The following is a 21,297-nucleotide window of genomic DNA, read 5'->3' as shown; positions in this document are numbered from 1 at the left end:
GTTGAATGCTTCCAACCCATTACAAAGGGCTCTGCCATAATTCTTTATTGTCATCAGCCACAGCATCAACAAAGTGCACATAATGCCTTACTGGTGTCTAGCAGGTACCACGGTTCTCCGCAGAATGAAGAAAAATTGCATAGTGGCTGCTTCCATACTTTACAAAAATTATGATGATTTATAGCATAGTGGGTTCCTCGCAAGTGCACTTCTATTAGATGCCAAGGAAGCGCATAAGCCTCCCATGATCCATTTCCTCAGTGTCTCAATAAAGTTAATTGCCTGTCTCTATCTCTCTTTCTTTCTCACGTTAACATATGTTATAAAGCGTGGTGGGAGAGTTAAATAACGACCGGGCGTCACACAATGCGAATTACGTAACTTGTGGGTCGTTTAAAGCTTCCAAACCATAACAAAGGGCTCAGCCATAATTCTTTATCGTCATCAACCATCGCATCAACAAAGTGCACATAATGCCTTACAGGTGGCACCTCACTTCTCCACAGAATGACGAATAATGTCGTGGTGGGTGCTTCCCAACTTCACAAAAATTGTGATTTGTGGCGTAATGGGTACGTTGCTAGTGTACTCGTATTATTAGCCTCAAGAGAGTTTATAACAAGCTCTGCAAATGACGCTCTTCGGCTTTCGCTGTGACTGTGCTGCGCTTTCCGCGCAGGCCTGGCGTTTTAGTGGCGAAGCTCCTTATGCTGTGGATCTGTCCATCCTCCGTTTGTTTGTAGCATTGTAGTAGCCCCCTCTAGCTCTTGAGAAGCGCACGTTCTGGTATGCAGTAGAAGAAGAAGACGACGTTGACGAGTGAGACTCTCGTGCGTGTTCGCCTGTGTGGCATTCTTTCTTCTATAATGCGCGCGTTCTGGTATGCAGTAGACGAAGAAGACGACGTTGACGAGTGACACTCTCGTGCGTGTTCGCCTGTGTGGCGTTCTTTCTTCTTTGCTACGTCTCGTGTTTTCAACGACACCCGAAGACAAGATTTCAGAAGTAACGCGCCATGAGGCTCCCTCTTGGCACGCTTTCTCTTTAGCTTGGAGTCTCCAGATGGAAGACAAGGCTGCGGAACGGAGGGCACGGAAGGCGGCGGCAGCGCGCGCTCGCAGACAGAATCCTGAGGTGAGAGCCCGTGAGGCTGAAGCTGCACGTCGACGCCGCGAAGCAGATTCCGCAGTTCGAGCCCGCGAAGCCGAAGCTGCTCGACAAGCTGTACGACTGCGGCGAGAAGACCCCGCCGTTCGAGCCCGCGAGGCCGAAGCTGCTCGACAAGCTGCAGGGCTGCGGCGAGAAGATCCCGCCGTTCGAGCCCGCGAGGCCGAAGCGGCTCGACAAGCTGCACGGCTGCGGCGCGAAGACCCCGCCGTTCGAGCCCGCGAGGCCGAAGCTGCACGGCTGCGGCGCGAATCGGATCTTCAAAATGTGAAGGACCGTGAAGCGGCGAGAAAGCGCACGTACCGGCAGGCAGAGCCCGAGGCTGTGCGAGCACGTGAAGTGGCTGCAAAACGCATCAGGCGGGCTCTGCCCGAAGGCGCCGACGCGCGCTTCCAGCGGGACTTCCTTGATAACAGTTTCGGCCATAGTTACGGTGTGTGCAACAGATTGTGGTTCTCAAACAATCTAGTCACAATATATCTTCCATCAAGAAGGACCATGCTCGCGCCAATGCCATCGCCGTGCTGCAGCGCGAGTTCGCTTCGCCCCACTCATCATAATTCACCACGTGGATATGCTGTGTTTTTTAGGGGCGTAGCTCCTCTTAGTCTAACCTTGTCACGTCTCCGTTGTCCGGCGTAAACGGATCTCGCGTATGATGCAATAGATGGCGCTGTCTCATAGAAGTACATACAAACTGCAGTTCAGGGACGATATTCTAGATGGCGCTGTACACAATCTGTGTCTAAAGTCCCTGAAACTTCGTAAAGTAGCGACATACGTGCATAAAAGCGCGCCTCCTCTCTTTTCTCCCTCCTCTGCCCTCTCCGAGGCTGACGCCGCGTCGGCATTGGCCAACTGCCATCACGTGGGACAGCGCGCCGCTTTCGTTTGTTTACAGTCGCTCGCGACTGCCATCTTTGCTCTCAAAGTGCGGGCTCGCTGGTTCTCAGCGCACGTGTTCTATGGATACGCACTTTCCATACCGCGTGCGTTGTGCTCTGTGATACCTTGCACACAAGACCGACGTCGCGGTTGGTTGCCATGGGCTTCTGCTGCGCTTTCGGATGCCGAAACAAATAAAGCGAAGGCAAAAACCGCCCGGGAAGCGCAACGAGTTGCGAAGGAAGGCTTGGTTACACCGAATCGGAAGATAGAACTTTCGGCCGACGCTTTCGACGCGACTGTGCGAGGTAAGTTGCTATCCTCCCACTATAAGTACTCGTCGAGGTTCGCACAAATAGCTGCGTGCTATAACGCCGTAGACAGGTGTCAGTTAATTGTGCAGTACGTCGCTATTCCTCACACGTTTTATTGCTGCTTCTGCGGGGTCTGTACTCAGTGTTTTTTTCTTCAAGAATATATGGTTAGGTTTTCTGCTTGACGTGATGCGCCTACTGGTTTGAGTTTGCGGTATTGGTTTGTGCGCCTAGCATGGCACGCCGACTACGGAGGCACGCCGACTGACGATCGAAAATGTGATTGCGAAACTTCAGAGATTCGGCGCAGTTCTTTTGAAGAAACAAAGCTGCAGTGTGAAAACTCACATTAGGAGTGGTACTCTCTGTTTGTTTTTGTTGCGTGCTTGGTTGTTTTTTTTTCCTGGAGCAAACAGCTTTCTGTGGCTCTTGTACGTCGCCAGATCCGCCGGTGGACTTGCGATAGAAGGTAGGTAGGCAAAGCGTGCGTGCCCAACCGAGTCGCAGGGTGCGTTCATCGTTTAGGAACCTCACGTACACGTGTTATTTAGCGCGAAGGTTTAAGTGCCATTTCGTGTGGAGGTTTATATCCGCCAGTGGCTTTCCGCCGCGGTGGAGCAGAGGTTATGGTGCTCGGCTGCTGACCCGAAGGTCGCGACCGACCGCGGCGGTCACATTTCGATGGAGGCGAATAGCTTGAGGCCAGTGTGCCGTGAGATGTCAATGCTCGTTAAAGAACATCAGATGGTCAAAATTTCCCGAGCCCTCTACTACGGCGTCTCTCATAATCATATCGTGGTAATGGGACGTAAAACCCCAGATGATGTTATTATCCGCGAGTGGAGCTCTCGCGAAGGAAACGTTTACGGTGGCAGCTGGCTAGTTTATTCTTTCGCTTGCTCGTTCATTGAGCAGCGAGTATAGTTCGTATGTCAAGTACGTCTACGAGGCGCACTTGCGCACTATGGTTGGTGCGTCTAATCTCTTAACGAATCAACCAACGCTGTCTTGACTGGAAATGATGTACGCCTTCTGGCGCATTCTTCTTTCAATGAAGCTCCGAGCTGCTGCTTGCACTGACAGTCATTTTCTAAATAAATAATAGTCGCCACTCTTAATACAGCCAACACCCATTGCCCATGTGTTTCTTGCACTCTAAAAACTGTCCGCACCTTTTGTGGAGTCTTCTTGTCGCTCACCAATAACCTGGCTAGTTTGCGCTTCCTCTCTTGAAAACTCGGCGCTCGGCACTTTCCTATCAAGGTGCTGTTTAATAACACGCACGCCATTCGTGCCTGGATGTACGGTGCACCCGGCGATAATGCAAGGAAAGACACGCGAGATTGATGGCTTTGTTTCGGGACAGGAATACGCCTCTTAGCACGAAGAGATTTGGCAAAAAAGAAAAAAAAACAAGCGATCGAGCCAAATGCTGGATATTGTTTTGTGGGAAAGAGATGCCTCAAATACGCCCCCTTTTATACTGCAGTATACAGTGCTACATAATACAGGCACGTATAGCAGCGTTAACTATATTTACCCAACCGATACTTCGTAACGGCTACCTCTAGTGCGTACTGGCAGCCTCAGTGCGTCATTGGTATGCACGACGAATTCGCCTCGCGAGGATGACGTATACAATGTATAAGTTTCAGAAGGCTTCATGTAGAGCGGGACATTAACGTTCAACATTACGCATGTCCTTTACAAACGCGTCCTAACATCTCCTAAACAACATATAATTTAAAAAAAAAGGATACCAAGAGCTAGACGGCTAGTGCGAATGCTTAAAGCGCGACGCCTGGCAAGCAAGCGCTCTCTTTGCGAAGCGTCCTCTGCTACGCGGGAGCAAGGTAGGTGGCGCCATGCTCGAAAAGAGAGTGCGAAGGAGAGGAGAACGAGGAGGAACGCGAGCGGAGGAGGAAAGTGTCGCTACTTTACGAAGTTTCAAGGGCTTTATCTGTGTCGTCATCACCATTTCTCGTCTCATTTCCTAGATGGCGTTTGTCCAATAGAATAGTGTGCAATATGGCGCTTGTGTGAATCGACACTAGATGGCGCTGGAAGTGCCGCTGCTGTCCGATGGCGTTTGTCCAATAGAATAGTGTGCAATATGGCGCTTGTGTGAATCGACACTAGATGGCGCTGGAAGTGCCGCTGCTGTCCGATTGGCTGCTGCGCGGGGATGCGCGGGGAGCGAGCGCCTCTCTCATTCTCCTGGATCGTCGCCGTACGTGTCGGATCGTTGGTGGAGCATGGACGATGCGCAGCGGCGGGTGCTCGCTTGGCGGCAGCCAGGCGGATCCCGTGACGGTGCGCGCCAAGGACGCCGCTGCGAAACGGGCTCAACGAGAAGCGAATCTGTCACAAATTAGCGCGTAATAAAGCGCGCGCGAGGCCGCTTTCAAACGGCTGCGAGACAGGCGGCGCGAGCCGATCGCCCAAGAAGCGCGAACGGCGAAAAAACAAGCATCAAAAGACGCCGGCGCGCCGCATCCTCCTCACCCACTCGAGCCAGAAGCAGACAACGCGATCAAACGCCCAGCGATGCCTGGAAACATCTAGAAGGAAAGGGTGACGCATCGCCGATCATGCCGCCGCGGTTCGAACATACGAGAAAGCTCTCGCCCTTTCTCTAGCCTCAGCTGTACTGCACGCCGGAGAACGCTCCCGGCGCTTCTAGAAACCGGGGGAGAAGGGATAAAAGCGTGCAAACGGAGTCGAAAAGTCAGTGAAGTCGAGACAGGAGTGAGCCAGTCGGCCCGGATATGGTAAAGTTACGCTAAGTGTGGCTCCGTTAGCCAAAGAAGACGTGTTTATGATGGTGTGCGGTCAGTCGATCGTCAATCTGGAAGAATTGGATGACAAAACCGTGTGAGCCTTGACAAGTCACGACGACGGTTGAGCTACGACGATCAACGCTGGAGCTGGCGTGAGTGTTTCCTAGAAGAGAAGCATTCGATTACCGTCCAAGTATTGCGGACTGGATACGCCATTGTTTATTCAGGACTTTAACTGTCATTGAATAGTTGTAATGCATGCGATTGCATTTGTAGCATGTGATCTGTTTGTTTAGCTCCCGTTGTGTAAACACCATATGAGTTATATTGTGAAGCTGTAACTGGTACCAGCCGAGTGTGCACGTGTTTGTATTATTTGTGTTGCCTTAACTGAGAATATATTTCGTTTTCGTTTGTGTTATCGACTCTCGGCTCTGACTCGGTCTTTGGACCACAACCGGCGTTCGCTGGCGCACCAAAGGACGAACTCTAAATTGTCCGCGCTTTCGTGGTGCGTTTTCGGAGGGCCGTGACGCCAGCCCTTAGAATCCGCCCGGCGATTGCCGACCCGATTAACGGGACAAGTGACAGAATCCCAAGACCATGATTGCTTCAGGAGCTTCGCCCAAGCTCTTCATCATTCACCCGTGGATATGCTGTAATTTTTTTTTCTTTCTTTTTTTACTTTCTTTCTTTCTTTCTTTCTTTCTTTCTTTCTTCTTTCTTTCTTTTTTTCTTTCTTTCTTTCTTTCTTTCTTTCTTTCTTTCTTCTTTCTTTCTTTCTTTCTTTTCTTTCTTTCTTTCTTTCTTTCTTTCTTTCTTTCTTTCTTTCTTTCTTTCTTTCTTCTTTCTTTCTTCTTTCTTTCTTTCTTCTTTCTTTCTTTCTTTCTTTCTTTCTTTCTTTCTTTCTTCTTTCTTTCTTTCTTTCTTCTTTCTTTCTTTCTTTCTTTCTTTCTTTCTTTCTTTCTTTCTTTCTTTCTTTCTTTCTTTCTTTCTTTCTTTCTTTCTTTCTTTCTTTCTTTCTTTCTTTCTTTCTTTCTTCTTTCTTTCTTTCTTTCTTTCTTTCTTTCTTTCTTTCTTTCTTTCTTTCTTTCTTTCTTTCTTTCTTTCTTTCTTTCTTTCTTTCTTTCTTTCTTTCTTTCTTTCGTCCCCGGAATGCTGTTTTCGGGCTGAATCGGCATGGCGTCTTTCATGTTCTTTCCAGAGTTCGTCAGCCTGTAGAACGGCCCAACGAGAGGACCATCGCGCGATCATGAAAATGCTGGTTAGGAATTCAATTTTCTCAAAGCCGGAATTTTCTTTAAATGTGCCCTTCCTGATATTGATCTTAAGTTTTGTCCAGCAGATCGATTCTAGTCCGTCAACACGAAATATTTTAACGAAGCGCCCATGGTAAGTGTAGGTACTGTTTCCCAAATGTTTTTTTGCATCGTCGGTAGAACGCATCCGTATGCTTTAGCTTCTATCACGAGCTTTCATTTTAGCAAGGGTTTTAAGTCTAGTGCAGGGACAGCTACGGATTATCGGCACCGCTTTCGTGGACTGATGCTGCTATCTGGTCCGCCGACACGTTTCCTTGGATCTCGCGGTGCCCTGGTACCCAGCACACATGCTGTTTGAGTGTGTAGATTGTGCCCAAGGATGAGTAAAGAGAGACCAGGTCAGGGTGTTTGTTTTTTGCAGAGTTTTCAAAGCTTTTACGACGCTTAGGGAATCCGCGTATATAAGTGCACATTGTAGCTTAAATTCCTTAATGTGTTTAGCGACCACAAATATCGCCTACGCCGCTGCTATGAAAATGCTAAGCTCGCAGCATAAGTGCGATTATTAATGGTGACTCTCGCTGTGCAGACTCTTGTATTAGGGTGCAGAACGCCGGCATCCTAAAAGGATGGACCGATTGCTGCATAGGACACACCAGTGTGAGACTCGAAGCATCGGTGAAAAATTCAGGAAAAGTCTATTTGTGCTGCAGTTCGAAGAAGTACGTACGCATATGTGCAATAGGCGCGTGTTTCGTAATTTCCACGAAGGACACATCACAGTCTATCAGCTGCCACTGCCACGGCGGCAGCTGTACAGTGGGTGGCATCAGGTAGAGTTCAAAGAGTAGAACTCCGATTTTCTCTGCAAGACCTCGAACACGTGAGTAAGGCGCTCTCAATGCAGGATGGTTATGAAAGAGACGGGAACTAGCTAAATCATTCGTAGCACTGTATCTGGGTTGTACACTGTTTGCATCGACCTTTAGAAAATGTACGAAGGAAATGGAGCATCTCTGCAAATGAAGTGACCAATCGTTGAATTCCACGTAAAAGCTTTATACTAGGCTTGTACAAAAGGCACACGTAGAAAGGCGAATGCCTAGATGGTGGACGGGATCTAGTATCTTCAATGCGCTCGGTGTGGCAGACTGGTAAACTATGGCCCCGTAGTCTAGGCGTGTGCGTATGAGACTCTTGTACAGATTCACGAGGCCTTTGCTATCGCTGCCCCATGATGCGCGCGACAAAACCTTCAGAATATTCATAGTTTTCATGCACTTGCCTTTACGATTTTGATGTGGGGTACAAATGTCAATTTCATGTCTAAAATGATACCTAAAAATTTCTGTTCTGTTTTCACAGGTAGCCGCTGACCGCGCAGTTCAATGTCCGGAGCGGGATGAAGGCCTCTCTTTCTTGAGAACAAGACGCAATAGCTTTTTTGTGGTTTAAGGCTGATTGATTGCAACAGGTCGTTTGTACAAGCCACAAAGCACGCTGCAGACACACATCCGCATGCACTTGGAACTGCGAACGGTGTATTCTTGCCCCGAGTTTTACACAGACGCATCTATATCGAGCGTTGGCGTATCCTACGTAAAAATCGGGCAGCCCTTCTCCGAATCGGGCATTCTTTTCCAGTAAACAAAATGTATACAAGCAGAGCACTATGTACTGCGGGCGACGGTGAAATACCAAGCCATTGAATCTAGAGACGACCTTAGAACTATACAAAGCTGAGTTATTTGGTGGGGATTCATGATGATAGAAGGTAATGCGAGCAGAGAGGGACACAAAAGAACCAGACTACAAATAATTTCTGGAGTTTTACATTGCTGGTTGGTGACATTGCGCACTCAAATTTAGTCAGTAAAACTATAAACCACACCTTAATATTCCCTGTGCGACAAATAAGTAGCCTAGGCAGAAAAATTTTTCGGGGGGGGGGGGGGCGTGGTTCAATCATACTTTTTGTATGTTTGTGCGTGCGTTTGTATGTGTGCGCATATATATACACATGCAAAATGGGAAAATTTCAGAGGGTTTGAACCCCCTCCCCCCCCCCCCCCCCTGGCTACGCTAGTGCATCAATATACTTGGTCAACAGAACAATTTATTTAATAATGTAAACCTCACCACGTCTGCTTTTCCTATAGCTTTCTGGTTTGGTGCATTTTTCACCGGTAATGACCATTCAAATATTGTACTACTTCTACGATTGACCCACAAATGCGGCCACTTCAAATAGCACTGTGCACGCGATCTGGTAAACGACTTCACGTATGCGATCAGAAATCGCCTGATGGTGGTAAGGTAACGCCAGAACTTTCAGTCTATCTACCCACTGAGCGATTACACCGCGGACCCATGGCCTCCCACCAGCTGCAAAAATCGGCATGTTTTGCGGTTGGTTAACCACAGTTGGATTTGAGCGTCCTGGACACACACAGAAAACAAACAGACAAACAAACAAACAATGAACAAGCACGGCTTACAAGGACCAGGTAAGACCAACTAAGCACATGTGGGTGTCTGGTGCTCCAGCGTTACACCCAATTTCAAACTCGTCCTTTTATTCGTCAGTTTGCCCTGCGTTAACGCGTGTGATTCAACTGCGTTCATGAGCAAATGTTCGTGTTCGGTGAAGTCCAGTGTAGTTAATCTGTTAACAACGTGGTTATTCGAGCTTGTTGATGCATTTGGTCAAAAAGCAGGATCATAAACAGCGCGAACACAAGTTTTAGGAGCACAGGACCGGGCACCGTTTTATGTCTTTTGCTCTTCATTTTCTCTTACAAATACAAAACTTAGTAAGTCCCCATTCAGTCACCATTCAGTCATTAAAAAAAACGAGGTCGGCGCGAGTTGAGTAGTGTTTCGTTCACGTGGAAAAACTTGGCGCTTGTTTTCGGTTTATTTTTTTATTTTTTCATATATATTGTCGAAGCCTTAGGACAGGCCAGTAATCCGCATCAGATGAAATCAGAGTAATGGGCTCTTTTTCACCGCAAATGCGCAATGACGCATAAGTACACTGACTTTTGTACTATGCATTTAAGCGCAGTTTCATGTATAAGCAGCAGGTGTATAGTGGTCATTAAGAGTAACGGACTGGATTCCAAGAGAAGGCAAGCGTGCTATTAGGAGAGAGGAAGTAAGATTGGCAGATGAGAGCGAACGTTTGCGGTCATAACGTGGCCGCAGCAAGTACTGGACCGGGTTAGTTGGCGAAACATTGGAGAGGCCTTTGCCCTGCAGCGGGCGTAGTCAGGCTGATGATGATAGAGTGGCATGTGCATATATTACTAGAGGGTCACTGCAGGGCATGCACAGAAGCTTCTTTACGCTGGTTCCTCTGAGGTGACAAGAATGTGGCACTTAATGACAATTCTCTTCGCTTCTTGACCCGTCGTTACAGTGCGGTAAGCGACGCAGACTAGCTGCTCCTCTCTCTGACGCCCTACAACCAAGTCCTTTGGTTGTAATATGCCAAATCCTGGTCGGTACTCGAGGGGGACCTGCAGAGCCGTAGTAGCGCTAATTATGTCACACATAAATGTTTCAGACATAAATGTCACACATAAAATTGTCACACACCAGTTTAGGAGAAGATGAAAGGGATGAAAAATCCTTGAACAGGGGCCGTCGATGGAGCCAGAGTTTCGACAAGTCGTCTTATCTTCTTCAAGCCAGCAACTGTCTTGAGCTGCCATATTTATTTATTTATTTATTTATTTATTTATTTATTTATTATGCATACAAAAATACACAAGAACACAGAGGAAATAGGGGGAGAGCAGACTGGCAACTGAAACGCCTGCCTTCTCTTTCGGGAAAAATGAAGAGACAGAGGAACGGAAGATAGGAGAAGATAGGAAAATAAACAAAACAGTGGCGAAGACTTGGACAGAAACAAGTAAACACACGAAAAAAAAGACGTCTCTAAAAGGGGTAGCCAGATACGTTTGGTTCACAAAAGCCAGCAGAGCTCAATGGGCCTGGTCACGTTGAACAGCACACCCTCTCGGAAGGAGATAATCGTCTATGGTCGCGCACTTAAATTTCAAGAATATATATTCCTCAATCAACAATGCCCGCTGCGTAACGAATGCGGGGCACTCTAATATACGATGCTCAAGTGTTTCAGAGGAGCCACAAGATGCACACAACGGACCGTCCACACGTCCTTAAGGGTATAAGCGTTTGCGCACCAACACAGAGCCAACTCTTAGCTTATGTAAGCGTGCTCTGGCACCACAGTTGCTGCATTCAAGAAGACAAGACCAGTTGTCGAAACCTTTGTTCCAGAGACAGGGATTTTTTTTATAAATGTTTCAGAGTTGTTTACTAAAACACATTATCGATAAATCCAATGTCCTTTTATCCCGCTACGGGTCCTTTGGGTGCAGAAAAAGTACATTAGCTGCCACAGTGATCACTCTGCTACACGCTCTTGTTTTAGCGTTCACGCTCACAGGATATGTAATGAAAAAAACCTGAAAGAAATGCGAACAAAAGGTCGGCCTTCCGAAGGAAGCACCACATTCTGAAAAAAAACAACAACGAGAAAGACGCTGGGGAGCGAGTGTTAAACACACAATTCTATTGCCGCTAGTTCACAACGTACATAGCTAGGGTAAACGAACAGAAAAGCGGAGAATAAACGGCACATTGAAACAGATCTGTCATCCGTGATGGACAGGAATATCTAGGAATGTTCTACAGTCGAACCCCTCAATAACGAAATCGCTGGGCAAGCGATTTTTGTTCGTTCTCGTGAGAACTTCGTTGTCGCGACAATAAAAAAAACGCACAACCAAAATTTATTTAAAGTCACACTCTTAATGACGCCTTGGTCCAGAGGCTCTATAACAGATGTGCAGTTAGGCTCCTCTGCAATATCCGCATTGTTTCTGCCTTTCGCAACTTCAGCGATGATCCTAGGCTTCTCCTGAAGCGTCGAAAACTTACGTTTTTTTAGTAGGAAGTGACACATTTCCGAAAGGCCAAACAACACTGCACGTAAGCAAAGTGCAGGAGATCGCGGCGTGCACACGGAGAGACTTGCGGCAGCAAGCAGTTGGACAGTCTGCAGAATATCTGTCGGCACGACGTCACTTTCGTGGGTGTCGTCACTTGAAACGTCATGTGCCGACGTAGTTGCAAACAGAGGCGTTAACAAAAAACCATTCTCGGCGAAAAAAAAAAGGAGTCTTGTTGCTATCATCATCATCCGACCGAGTGTAAACAGCAATGGTCGCCCCGATGCTTGTTGGCAGAAACGTATGTGCCCGACTTGTCGAATGAGCAGTGCTGCAATTTCCAAACTTCTGGGTTCCGAACTAGCTCATGGGTTGAAAAAAACGTTACTGATCACTGCCTGAATCTCTCGTTATTGCGGGAGTGCTTTTTAAAATCTCTCCGCCGTCGAGAGGGGGCAAATGCATTGAACTCTATGAACGTTCGTCGAGGACACCAGATTTCTTCGTTGCCGCGAGAATTTCGTTCTTGAGGGCTTTCGTTATTGAGGAGTTCAATGTAATTTTTCTGTTAACGTTACGGTCGATTCGCTAATACACCGCACAAGATCACGCTCGATCTGAAAGCATTAGCATATGATATCTAGCCTAAGCTGAAAATGACAATTACTTTTAGGCCTCTGTTGTATGTACATAAATCAACGCAGCTGGGATTATTGGGTATAAGACAAAAGGTGTCGCAAGACAGTGCTTCAATTCGTGCTCCTTTTTTACGTTGAAATCAACATGCTGCACGGGGGTATAGAGCTATGCCTTTGTATGCAGGATCCGTAAAAATGTCATTTAAATTGGTGTTCTGAACCAAGCACCTATATTTATGTCCATTACCGGCTGCCCATGAGCATACTTAATTCCTTGATGTTCTCCGTCTATAACTACGCTTTTATGTCCGACCTGTAAATTGCAATATTTACTGAAAAGTTTATGCATGCTTCACGGCTGCTTTTTGAACGTCCTACATCCTTGGGGCAAGTATCTAGTGAACATGACGCTTAAGCAGCGTCTTGCGTTTGTTCTAGGTCCTTATTTTTTTCCCTAGATTCATCCGTTAGACGAAAGCGTTGACGAATAAAATTGTCATCGCCCTTCATATCTTCCTAAAGCCGTCTAGCGATTCAGCAGAAAAGGAAGTGCAACGCGGTGTCACGTTTAAAGCCCACAAGCAGCTCTTAGTTCGAGCCCTGCAATTAGCGACCAGTTACTTTCACTTCGCCAACTTGCAAATTACGATACTATTATCTCGAAGTTACAGCGTGTCAACCAAGTAATGTTGTGACTTCATACTTCCGTCGAAATGCGTATGCCCCTCTCCCAAATTTTGATTTAATGGGACACATTGTAAATTCCAGAGGCGTCTCACCTTTGTTTTGGGGCACTTCACAAACTGTACGTTGTGAACGGCGTGCAGAAGACAGGTCTTCACAAGCTGCAACGCGAACCTCGATCCAATGCAGTTACGAGGTCCAGCACCAAACGGCAAGAAGGTGTACGGACGGATGGAGTTAATATTCTCCTCGTTGAATCTGTTCGTTAATGGTGGCAGCAAAAAAAAAAAAAAAAAAAAAGAGAACAGCAAGTATATGAGTTTCGGATTTCAGCCTTCCCAACAGTGAACATCAAGAGCGTCGTATTCTCCTTTTTTTTTCCTGGTATGGCTTTCTTCAGTGGTTTTCTCTCAAGAGACAAATTCCGACCACACTCCGACATCTTACAAATAGACTATTATTTTCTTATCCCAAGGAACAGTACATGGTGAGCAAGAAACCGGGTTTCCTTTACATATCCACACCAGGGGCAATGTGTCACTCTCAGAAGAGCTTGCGTAACGGCTAGTTGGAACATAATGGAGGAAAATGGTATTTGTAATGTGGTAGTAATCAATGGCACTGTCCAGAAGAACATGAGAACGACACGTCTTTTTAGAAAACAGAGGTTTTTTTTCACAAGAGCCAAAAATATCATTCAATACACACGCACTTCATCGCAAATTCAATTGGTTATGGCTGTTGTACTGTAGCGCATGCATTACAAGAAGCAGGTGAGTGACGAAGCTATGTATACTTGCCTGTCAGGATTGAATACGTTCGGCTCCGGGAAGAACTCTGGGTCGTGATGAAGTGAGTAGATCGGTATTAATACAACGCAATCCTTGGAAATCTTGATTCCGGTTTCGCCGAGCATGTAATCCTCATGAAATACTCTGTCGACCCTGTCGGTAAGGTTGAAAGTAACGTTGATAGCATGAAAATGTTAAGTGTTGTATACGTGGTAAAATCCGTCATAAAGATCACAAAGGAATCTTTTGGTGTAACGCAGTAGACAGGAACATCTATCTATCTATCTATCTATCTATCTATCTATCTATCTATCTATCTATCTATCTATCTATCTATCTATCTATCTATCTATCTATCTATCTATCTATCTATCTATCTATCTATCTATCTATCTATCTATCTATCTATCTATCTATCTATCTATCTATCTATCTATCTATCTATCTATCTATCTATCTATCTATCTATCTATCTATCTATCTATCTATCTATCTATCTATCTATCTATCTATCTATCTATCTATCTATCTATCTATCTATCTATCTATCTATCTATCTATCTATCTATCTATCTATCTGCGTGTGTGTGCGTGTGTTTTAGTCGTATATAATACGAGATTAATTAGCGCTTTGACCATACACGGCGTTAAAACCATAATTCGTTCATCGCTCATATATGAGCAAGGCTTACTCAATTCTACTACCAGGATACCAAACAGAAGTGAATTCGGTGTTCCATTTCGCAGCAAATTGCGTAAGGTATAAGAACATTTTATTTCATCTGAATGTTTTTTTCGTTTCACGCAGTTTTCGCCGAACTCGCCGGAAAAGCGAACCTACAGTGCATCTTATATCAAACTTATGGTATGAAAGAGAAATCACTAGCTCAGGCGAAATATTTACCTTGCACCAGGCGTCATCACTCGCAATGTTTCGTTCACGACACAATCCAAGTATGGAAGTTTAGAAACGACATCGTACGATGGCGAGCTGCCCTGTGGAGTGGAAGAGAAAGATGGTCAATGTCAAAGACTAAGAATGAAAAGGCAAAGAAACCACCTTAGGTTTCTCGCAGTGCTCTACGTCATGCTGAAGCAGCGCCGCCACACTACGCCGAGAGAAGCGTCACCGTCGCACTCTTTCTCTCTCTACCCTACCCGCAGAGTCAGTACAGACTTTAGAGGAAAAGCTGGTCCGAAAGAGCGCCAACCATAGGAACATGGAGGAAAGAAAAAAATATAGGAGGGAGCGCGCCTAGCGTTCACAAGCCAACCGCCTCTGAAGCCGCGCCATTCCTCCTCTGAAGCTTTGAAGCCGCGCCAACCTCCTCCGAAGCCGCTGGCTCGAGGCTCACTTCCCATGATGCTCCTGTTTCGTTTCCTTTTTTGGTGGGCTCATGAACAAAAAACAAAAATTGACGAGCGCGCGCGTCTAGCGTCCACAAGCCAACCTCCTCGGACGCCGCTCCCCCCCTCTCACCGCTTGCCTATCACGTGAGGGTGCTCATTTCCCAGCATGCCCCTGTTTCATTTCTTTTGGCTGGGCTTCAAAAATGTCACGTGACGCTCCCTCCTGGGTTTTTTTTTCCTCCATGCATAGGAACACCGCCATTACGCTGCCATTGTCATTGTAGCCTTTGCAATCATTTACAGTTCGGCTAAAATTAGCGCTCTTCAATGTTAATAATATTGGCAATACAAATCAAACACGGGCATTTCGACGGTTCAGAAACTCGCGAACATGTTTACTTAGCAGATCTTTAGACAAATTCGAGGCTATTTGGGCAACGTACTGTGCACGAGACTTGTAGCGCAGGAAGATGCGTTGGCAGGTACTTTTGCTAGTCGGCGCCACCATATTCACTCGAGTTCGAGATCGCGTCTTGTGACTGAGTTGTGAGTTGCATTGCGTTGTCGTCTGCGCTTCCTGTTGACACGTACTTACAAGTATTTCACGCGAGCTACCTTTAATTGATTACAATGAAAGCTGAATACCACCACGATGTCTAGCATGCGTCTCAGGGGCTGATAACACCCACATAGTAGTGTAATGGCAACAATGGCGGCGCCCTTACGGTCGGAGATTGCACGGGCCCCTATGGGGAGCTTTTCCTCTAGTGTAGGTACTAACTCTATGACCCGACCCGTCTCCATACCTGTAGTCGCACCGTGACCCCGTCACGACTGACATGGACGCGAGTCACCCAGAGTACCCCATTGGGAACGCGTGGGTTTGAGGTTAACCGGTTCGTCATAATAAACGCCCACAGCGTGGAAAGGCTGAATCGGAAAGTAATTGGAGCATCTCGTACTGGAACAGGTCTCCTATGGAGTTAATTAGCATCCCTTATTTGCGTAATGAACCGATTATAGGAAGCGCCCATATCTTGTCATGAAGAAAAACTCCTTCCATAACACTGACGCTCGTTACAGCGCGATTTACGAAGGGAAAGCGTAAAGACCGTGACATAATATATTGAGAGCACGTGACGGTCCTGTTAGTACGCGATAATATTTCCTTAAGAAAGCACATCGAACGCTCGTGCAATATTTTCTATATTTATATCTGCCCACTAGCCCCACTAGCCAGTTACAAGTAATGAGACGAAAGCGCGGTTTGTACAGATCGGATACTGTTTGTTTAAAAACAAACAGCTGTTTCTACATTGTGCTCACTTCCGCAAGAACAAGTCGAACAACTCCCTAAAGGCATTCCTACATAACCAATCAATGATGGAAAAAGCTGTATGGTACAGGGCTGCATTCCCTTATATGAGCTGTTCCATTGCATAGCACATGGCAGCACACGCATGTGGTACTAGACGACAAAAGCCACCCTGTGTACAGTTGCTTTTATACGAAGTTGCTCTAAAAATGTTGAATGTGAGAATCGCAGAATGCAAGTGTTGACAGGCATGGCTCACGTGTTTCCGGAAACAATCGTCAACTTCGGCTTGTAGTTTTTCCTGTGCGTGCGTGTTGACTGCCAGCAGGTAAGAAGCGAATGACGCTGTGGTCGAGGCCGTGTCCTGGCCAGCCAGGAAAAATAGGACGCACTGCGCCAGCGCCTCATCTTCGGTCAGGTCTTGGAGAAAATGCGTCGAACTCACATTAAACTATAACTATTTCAACCAGATGTAATAACCGAGTGTGTAATCTTCGTACTCGAAGATAACGGCACAGTCTTATTTTCGATAGTGCATACTAATCAAAGATCTTAGTTTACGCGGGGATTACGCTGTGTTAGCGCTTTTATTTATGCGAAGCATTTTATAGCGAACTTCAGCCACTTTGCACGTACCTATTTTTCTACCTCGCCGCCTACGTCTTTGTGCTCTTGTGGCCCTTTTGTTAACTGGATACATACCAACATTACTATGGCATAACATGAGTTTATGTAGAACATAAATGACGGGTCGTAACATGAAAATCCTGGCATGCTTGCCATGTACGGCATGATAAACATGACACGGTCTTGGCGCGCCCGCGGCCGTTTTAATAATTGGATATACACCAAAATTGGTACGGCAAGACATGAGTAAATGATAGGTCGTAACATGCAAATCATGATATGCATGTCATGTATGCCAGGATTTATATGACACGGTCTTGGTGAGCTCGCGACCGTTTCATTACATGAAAACTGGTATGACATGACAAGAGTGTATGACGAATATTAAAGACAGGTCATGCATTGCGTATACGGTATACCAGAATATACGTTTCATGAGCACGTTATATAGCAGATTATACATGCACGCATGCAAGCATGACAAACATGCGATAGTGAACGACATGACATGAATGCCGTGATTGGTCCCAAAGCCAAACAATGCGCCGTATACAGCTCCTCGCTCAAAGCTTCGCATTACATCCACTACCACAGTGCGTGAGATCTTCTCAGGGGCGTAGGCAGAATTCTTTTTTTGGGGGAGGGGGGCGGGGGGGGCAGCACCTTCTTGATCTATAAAGTGGGGGCCGGGCAGGCGCAAATGTGCTCGAGTGTCACTTTGTGCTCTGTGTGCCATGGCACAAAAAAAAGTGGGGGGGGGGGGGGCACGGGCCCGGTGTGCCACTCCCTGGCTAGGCCACTGAATCTGCCGGATTTTTTAATTTCCTTTACGTCGTCATAAAAAGAACTGTTATGCGACCGCACATAGTTATCCCCATTGCGCGATGCCTTCCTGAAGGCTTTTAGCATATTCATGAAGTAAAATAGAATTAAAGCAATGCTCTCTGGTAAGGCTCCCAAACAATGAAAAGTTCGAGGCAACATGAATGTTTTTAGGTGCCAAAAGTGGTCGAGCAAGAAGGAATGTATGGGCCACTTTTTCCGCCATGGTATTTCTCCTCGTTAGGACTGCACCTGCATTCATTAGCATGTACAATCGGACTAGCCAACTACGGATAAATATTCAGTTGCTAACAAAAGCTGCTTCTGTACTGACGAGTCCCGTTGTCGAAACTTTCGTTCCAACCACTCCAAGCTTGGCAACAGTTGATTGCTATTCAGGCTAATAGATTACGTTGAATGTTCAAAAGGATATCAAAGTAGACTCACTTTTGACGTTCTGAGGTTTCTGTGCAGAACCTTCGAAATCTGAGCCAAACACGGCCTTCTCTTCCGATGCAGAAGTTTCTTTTGCCACTTCTTTGGCGTTCATCATCATTTGCAAGAAATCTTCATGCCGCTGTTAGTTGGTCACGATATGAAACAGAAGTTAAATAGAAGCAACTACCTATGAACTTTCTGATACTACGTCATTTCACATTTCACACAACATTTCACATAGCATTTCACATAACTATGTCACTCTATGCGCTACGTATGTGCACGTAGCTCGACGGTTCCCAATGCGCCTGGTGAGAACCACACCAAGAAGCAAGGCTTTACTTAAAAACGGTCAACGGCGATTATTCTAAATTTGAATTCAAAGCCATTCGTCGTTGGCAACTACTGCTCCTTCACTACCGGAGCTGCGCTATCGGAGATGACTTGCGTTAATCTCAATAGTTATGTTGAATTTATTCAATAATAATAAAGAAGTAAGATAAAAAAGTCAGTTTAACAGCAAGGGCGATGCAATGAATGCGATAGCAACAAATTGTAGTGTTATACGAAGTGCGGCTGGCAGCTAACTGTTTTGTATCCGATCTCACGTAACTACAAAACGCTGGTCTAAGAGGATACGGCTGCTCCAGGGAGAGATGCTCTCCGCATGTCACTTCGCGCTGAGAGCGCAGCACGTAGAAGGGTATTCGAGCCGCCCGCTATGATGGCTGTCGAGATAGCCCGCGCGCCAGTGATCGCGCCCTTAGATTCAAAGTTCAACGTTACTGCTCGCGCAGTAAAAAAAAGTAAACTTGGAGGACGCTTGTGCTTCGCCTTCAAGAGTAGAACGTGATAGTTTAATCGGGCCCCGTGCGCATCGCCTCCTCAATTGCTAGGCTAGCTTCGGTTCTCGGTGCATGCCTCAACCATGCCGTAAGGAAACGAACGACTGTGCGCGTAACATTGGCAGTTTCAAAGTATCCTAGAATGCCTACTGCAAGTACAGTTGTTAAGTGCCCACTACGCCATAATTATTCCTTTTGCGAATCAGCGGAGGGCCCACTACGTGTCCGTAAGGCAACACGCGATCCTACGCAGCTGTTCACTTTGTCGATGCTTTTACTGATGATGATGTTGATGATTAAATATGTCTGCGTGCATTGTAATGGGTGGGTCTTTAAAACATTCACTCGTTGCGCAATTCACATGTTTTGACACCTGGCGCGATTCTACGCTTCTGCCACGGAACATTACACGCGTATTACATGCATCCTTCCACTACTTGACATTCATATAGTTTTCTTTTTCGAAGCACTTTCAAGAAAGAGCGTTGCTCTGAAAATAACATATCTAGAGAGCCACGCTCTTTCTTGAAACTGCTTCGAAAACCGCTCACTATATGTCGGATTGCCTGGACACGACGTGCTTGTGCGTGTGAAGAAAATGCCCATTTCACCAATATCCAAGACATTCTTCTACAAAGTGCATACACAGACGCTGCCTGTGAAGACCTGGTTAAGCAGCAAAGACATTTTTGTATCTTCAGTTAATTGTCGCCTCTGTGAAGTTCCGGAAACTCTGGAACATTGCTTCATCAGCTGTAAAGATGCCATACTTTTTGGGACGTTCTACAAAGGGCTTTTAAAGAAAAACAACTCGATTTAAAGTCCCCGCCACGGTGGTCTAGTGGTTATGGCGCTCGACTGCTGACCCGAAGGTCGCGGCATCAAATCCCGGCCGCGGCAGCTGCATTTTCGATGGGGGCGAAAACATTTGAAGCCACTGTACTTAGATTTAGGTGCACGTTGAAGAACCGTGGGTGGTCGAAATTTCCGGAGCCCTCCACTACAGCGTCTCTCGTAATCATATCGTGGTTTTGGGACAATAAGCCACAAATATTATTATTATTATCGATTTAAATTCGTATAGCATACGTTATCTCGTGCCATCCAAAAGCCCTTCTATGCCTGTTGACATGCTCTTACTAATGGGTATGCACAGTTTATGGAAAACTCACAAGTTAGACAGGCATGCGCAACCCATGGTATCATCGCGGTTGCATTTCATTCAAATGGCTCTTCAGCTAAAAGACTTTTATCAACAATTACAGTTTCAACCGCACCAGTATCCATTCTTCATGAAATGTACTGCTTTAATACCTTTTAGGACTTCTGTGTAACGCTTGTACGCTGGTAGAGGCCGCCTTGAGTATTTTGTTCGCTATGTATGCTAATTACGCACATTTATAATAAATACCATGAAAGAGAAAAAAAAAGAGCGTGGCTCTGTGGTAGAACACTTGTTTGCCACGCAGACGGACTGGGTTCGATTCTCAATCAAAACCGACGTTTTTTATTATTTATTTTATTTCCATCTTTCTTGATTTTTCGGTCACGGACAAGATGATGACTATTCGCTCGCAACCAACGACGCCGACGCCGGAATTTATATGAAACGAGCTCTTTACCGCTATCGCGTTAAAACGAAACAGTACTTCTTACGTCGCCGATACACTGTACACATGGATTCAGCACCGAACTCGACATACAGATTAGCTTCTATCGAAAAACTCGGTACATATTACCTGGGGCCAGTGGCGTAAATCATGGGGTGATCAGGGGGCTCCTGACCCTCTTTGTGTTCAGGCCGGGGGGGGGGGGACACCACTTGCAAGGGGCTTTATCTAAAGCCCTTCACTATAGCTGTACAGTACGCGCTTTCTGTAATGCTACGGGTTACTTCTGACGTGCCGCGAATGTTTATTGTGCTGGGCTTTGAAATCCGAAGTATAACTAAAGAATCCCTCATCATCTACCGTTATTTATGTCGACGATTTGTTCGAAGCCAGTCGTAATGAAGTGCAAATACAATTGTTCGACTGATTTTGTTACATTAAGAATATGATCGGTGAACATAAAAACGCTTTACAAGAAAGATTCCAGCGGTAAATCGTAGGAGGCTGTTTCTAACAGGTTATGCTAGCATTTTTATTTCATGGTTCAACCCGAATGACATAGCTAAAAATATGCTAGAGTATAACCAGAGTCCTTCAATACTCTTACTGGTCATGAACCTTCGCCGTAACTCTGGGGGAGCTTTGTGCGCTGCAAGCGGCGGCCGCGGCGCGGCGCTGCGTCCAGTCTGTTGGTGGCAGAAAGGTAGAGTATTGGTGGCAGAAAAGTAGAGATGAAGTACAAAAATAAATAATGGGAAAAAATAAGATCATTCTGCCTTAAGAG

The 21,297-nt window shown here is 46.1% G+C and overlaps 1 protein-coding gene across 1 annotated transcript in view; it reads right to left on the bottom strand.

The window, feature by feature from the left end:
- Positions 1–8,951: 8,951 nt before the first annotated feature.
- Positions 8,952–21,297, bottom strand: part of LOC119394774 (uncharacterized) — a 100,969-nt gene continuing 88,623 nt past the window's right edge. Inside the window, exons 24-29 of the mRNA XM_049415984.1 lie at positions 18,068–18,197; positions 16,431–16,591; positions 14,411–14,502; positions 13,516–13,659; positions 12,811–12,973; positions 8,952–9,929 (exon numbers count right to left, since the gene is read on the bottom strand). Of these exons, the coding sequence (XP_049271941.1) occupies positions 9,753–9,929; positions 12,811–12,973; positions 13,516–13,659; positions 14,411–14,502; positions 16,431–16,591; positions 18,068–18,197 (867 nt within the window). The 3' untranslated portion in view covers positions 8,952–9,752. The remainder of the gene's footprint in view (positions 9,930–12,810; positions 12,974–13,515; positions 13,660–14,410; positions 14,503–16,430; positions 16,592–18,067; positions 18,198–21,297) is intronic.

The sequence above is a fragment of the Rhipicephalus sanguineus genome, chromosome 5, assembly GCF_013339695.2.
Source record: "Rhipicephalus sanguineus isolate Rsan-2018 chromosome 5, BIME_Rsan_1.4, whole genome shotgun sequence".
Lineage (NCBI taxonomy): Eukaryota > Metazoa > Arthropoda > Arachnida > Ixodida > Ixodidae > Rhipicephalus > Rhipicephalus sanguineus.
The sequence above is the reverse complement of the archived record's forward strand: the minus strand, read 5'-3'. Positions and strand labels throughout refer to the sequence as shown.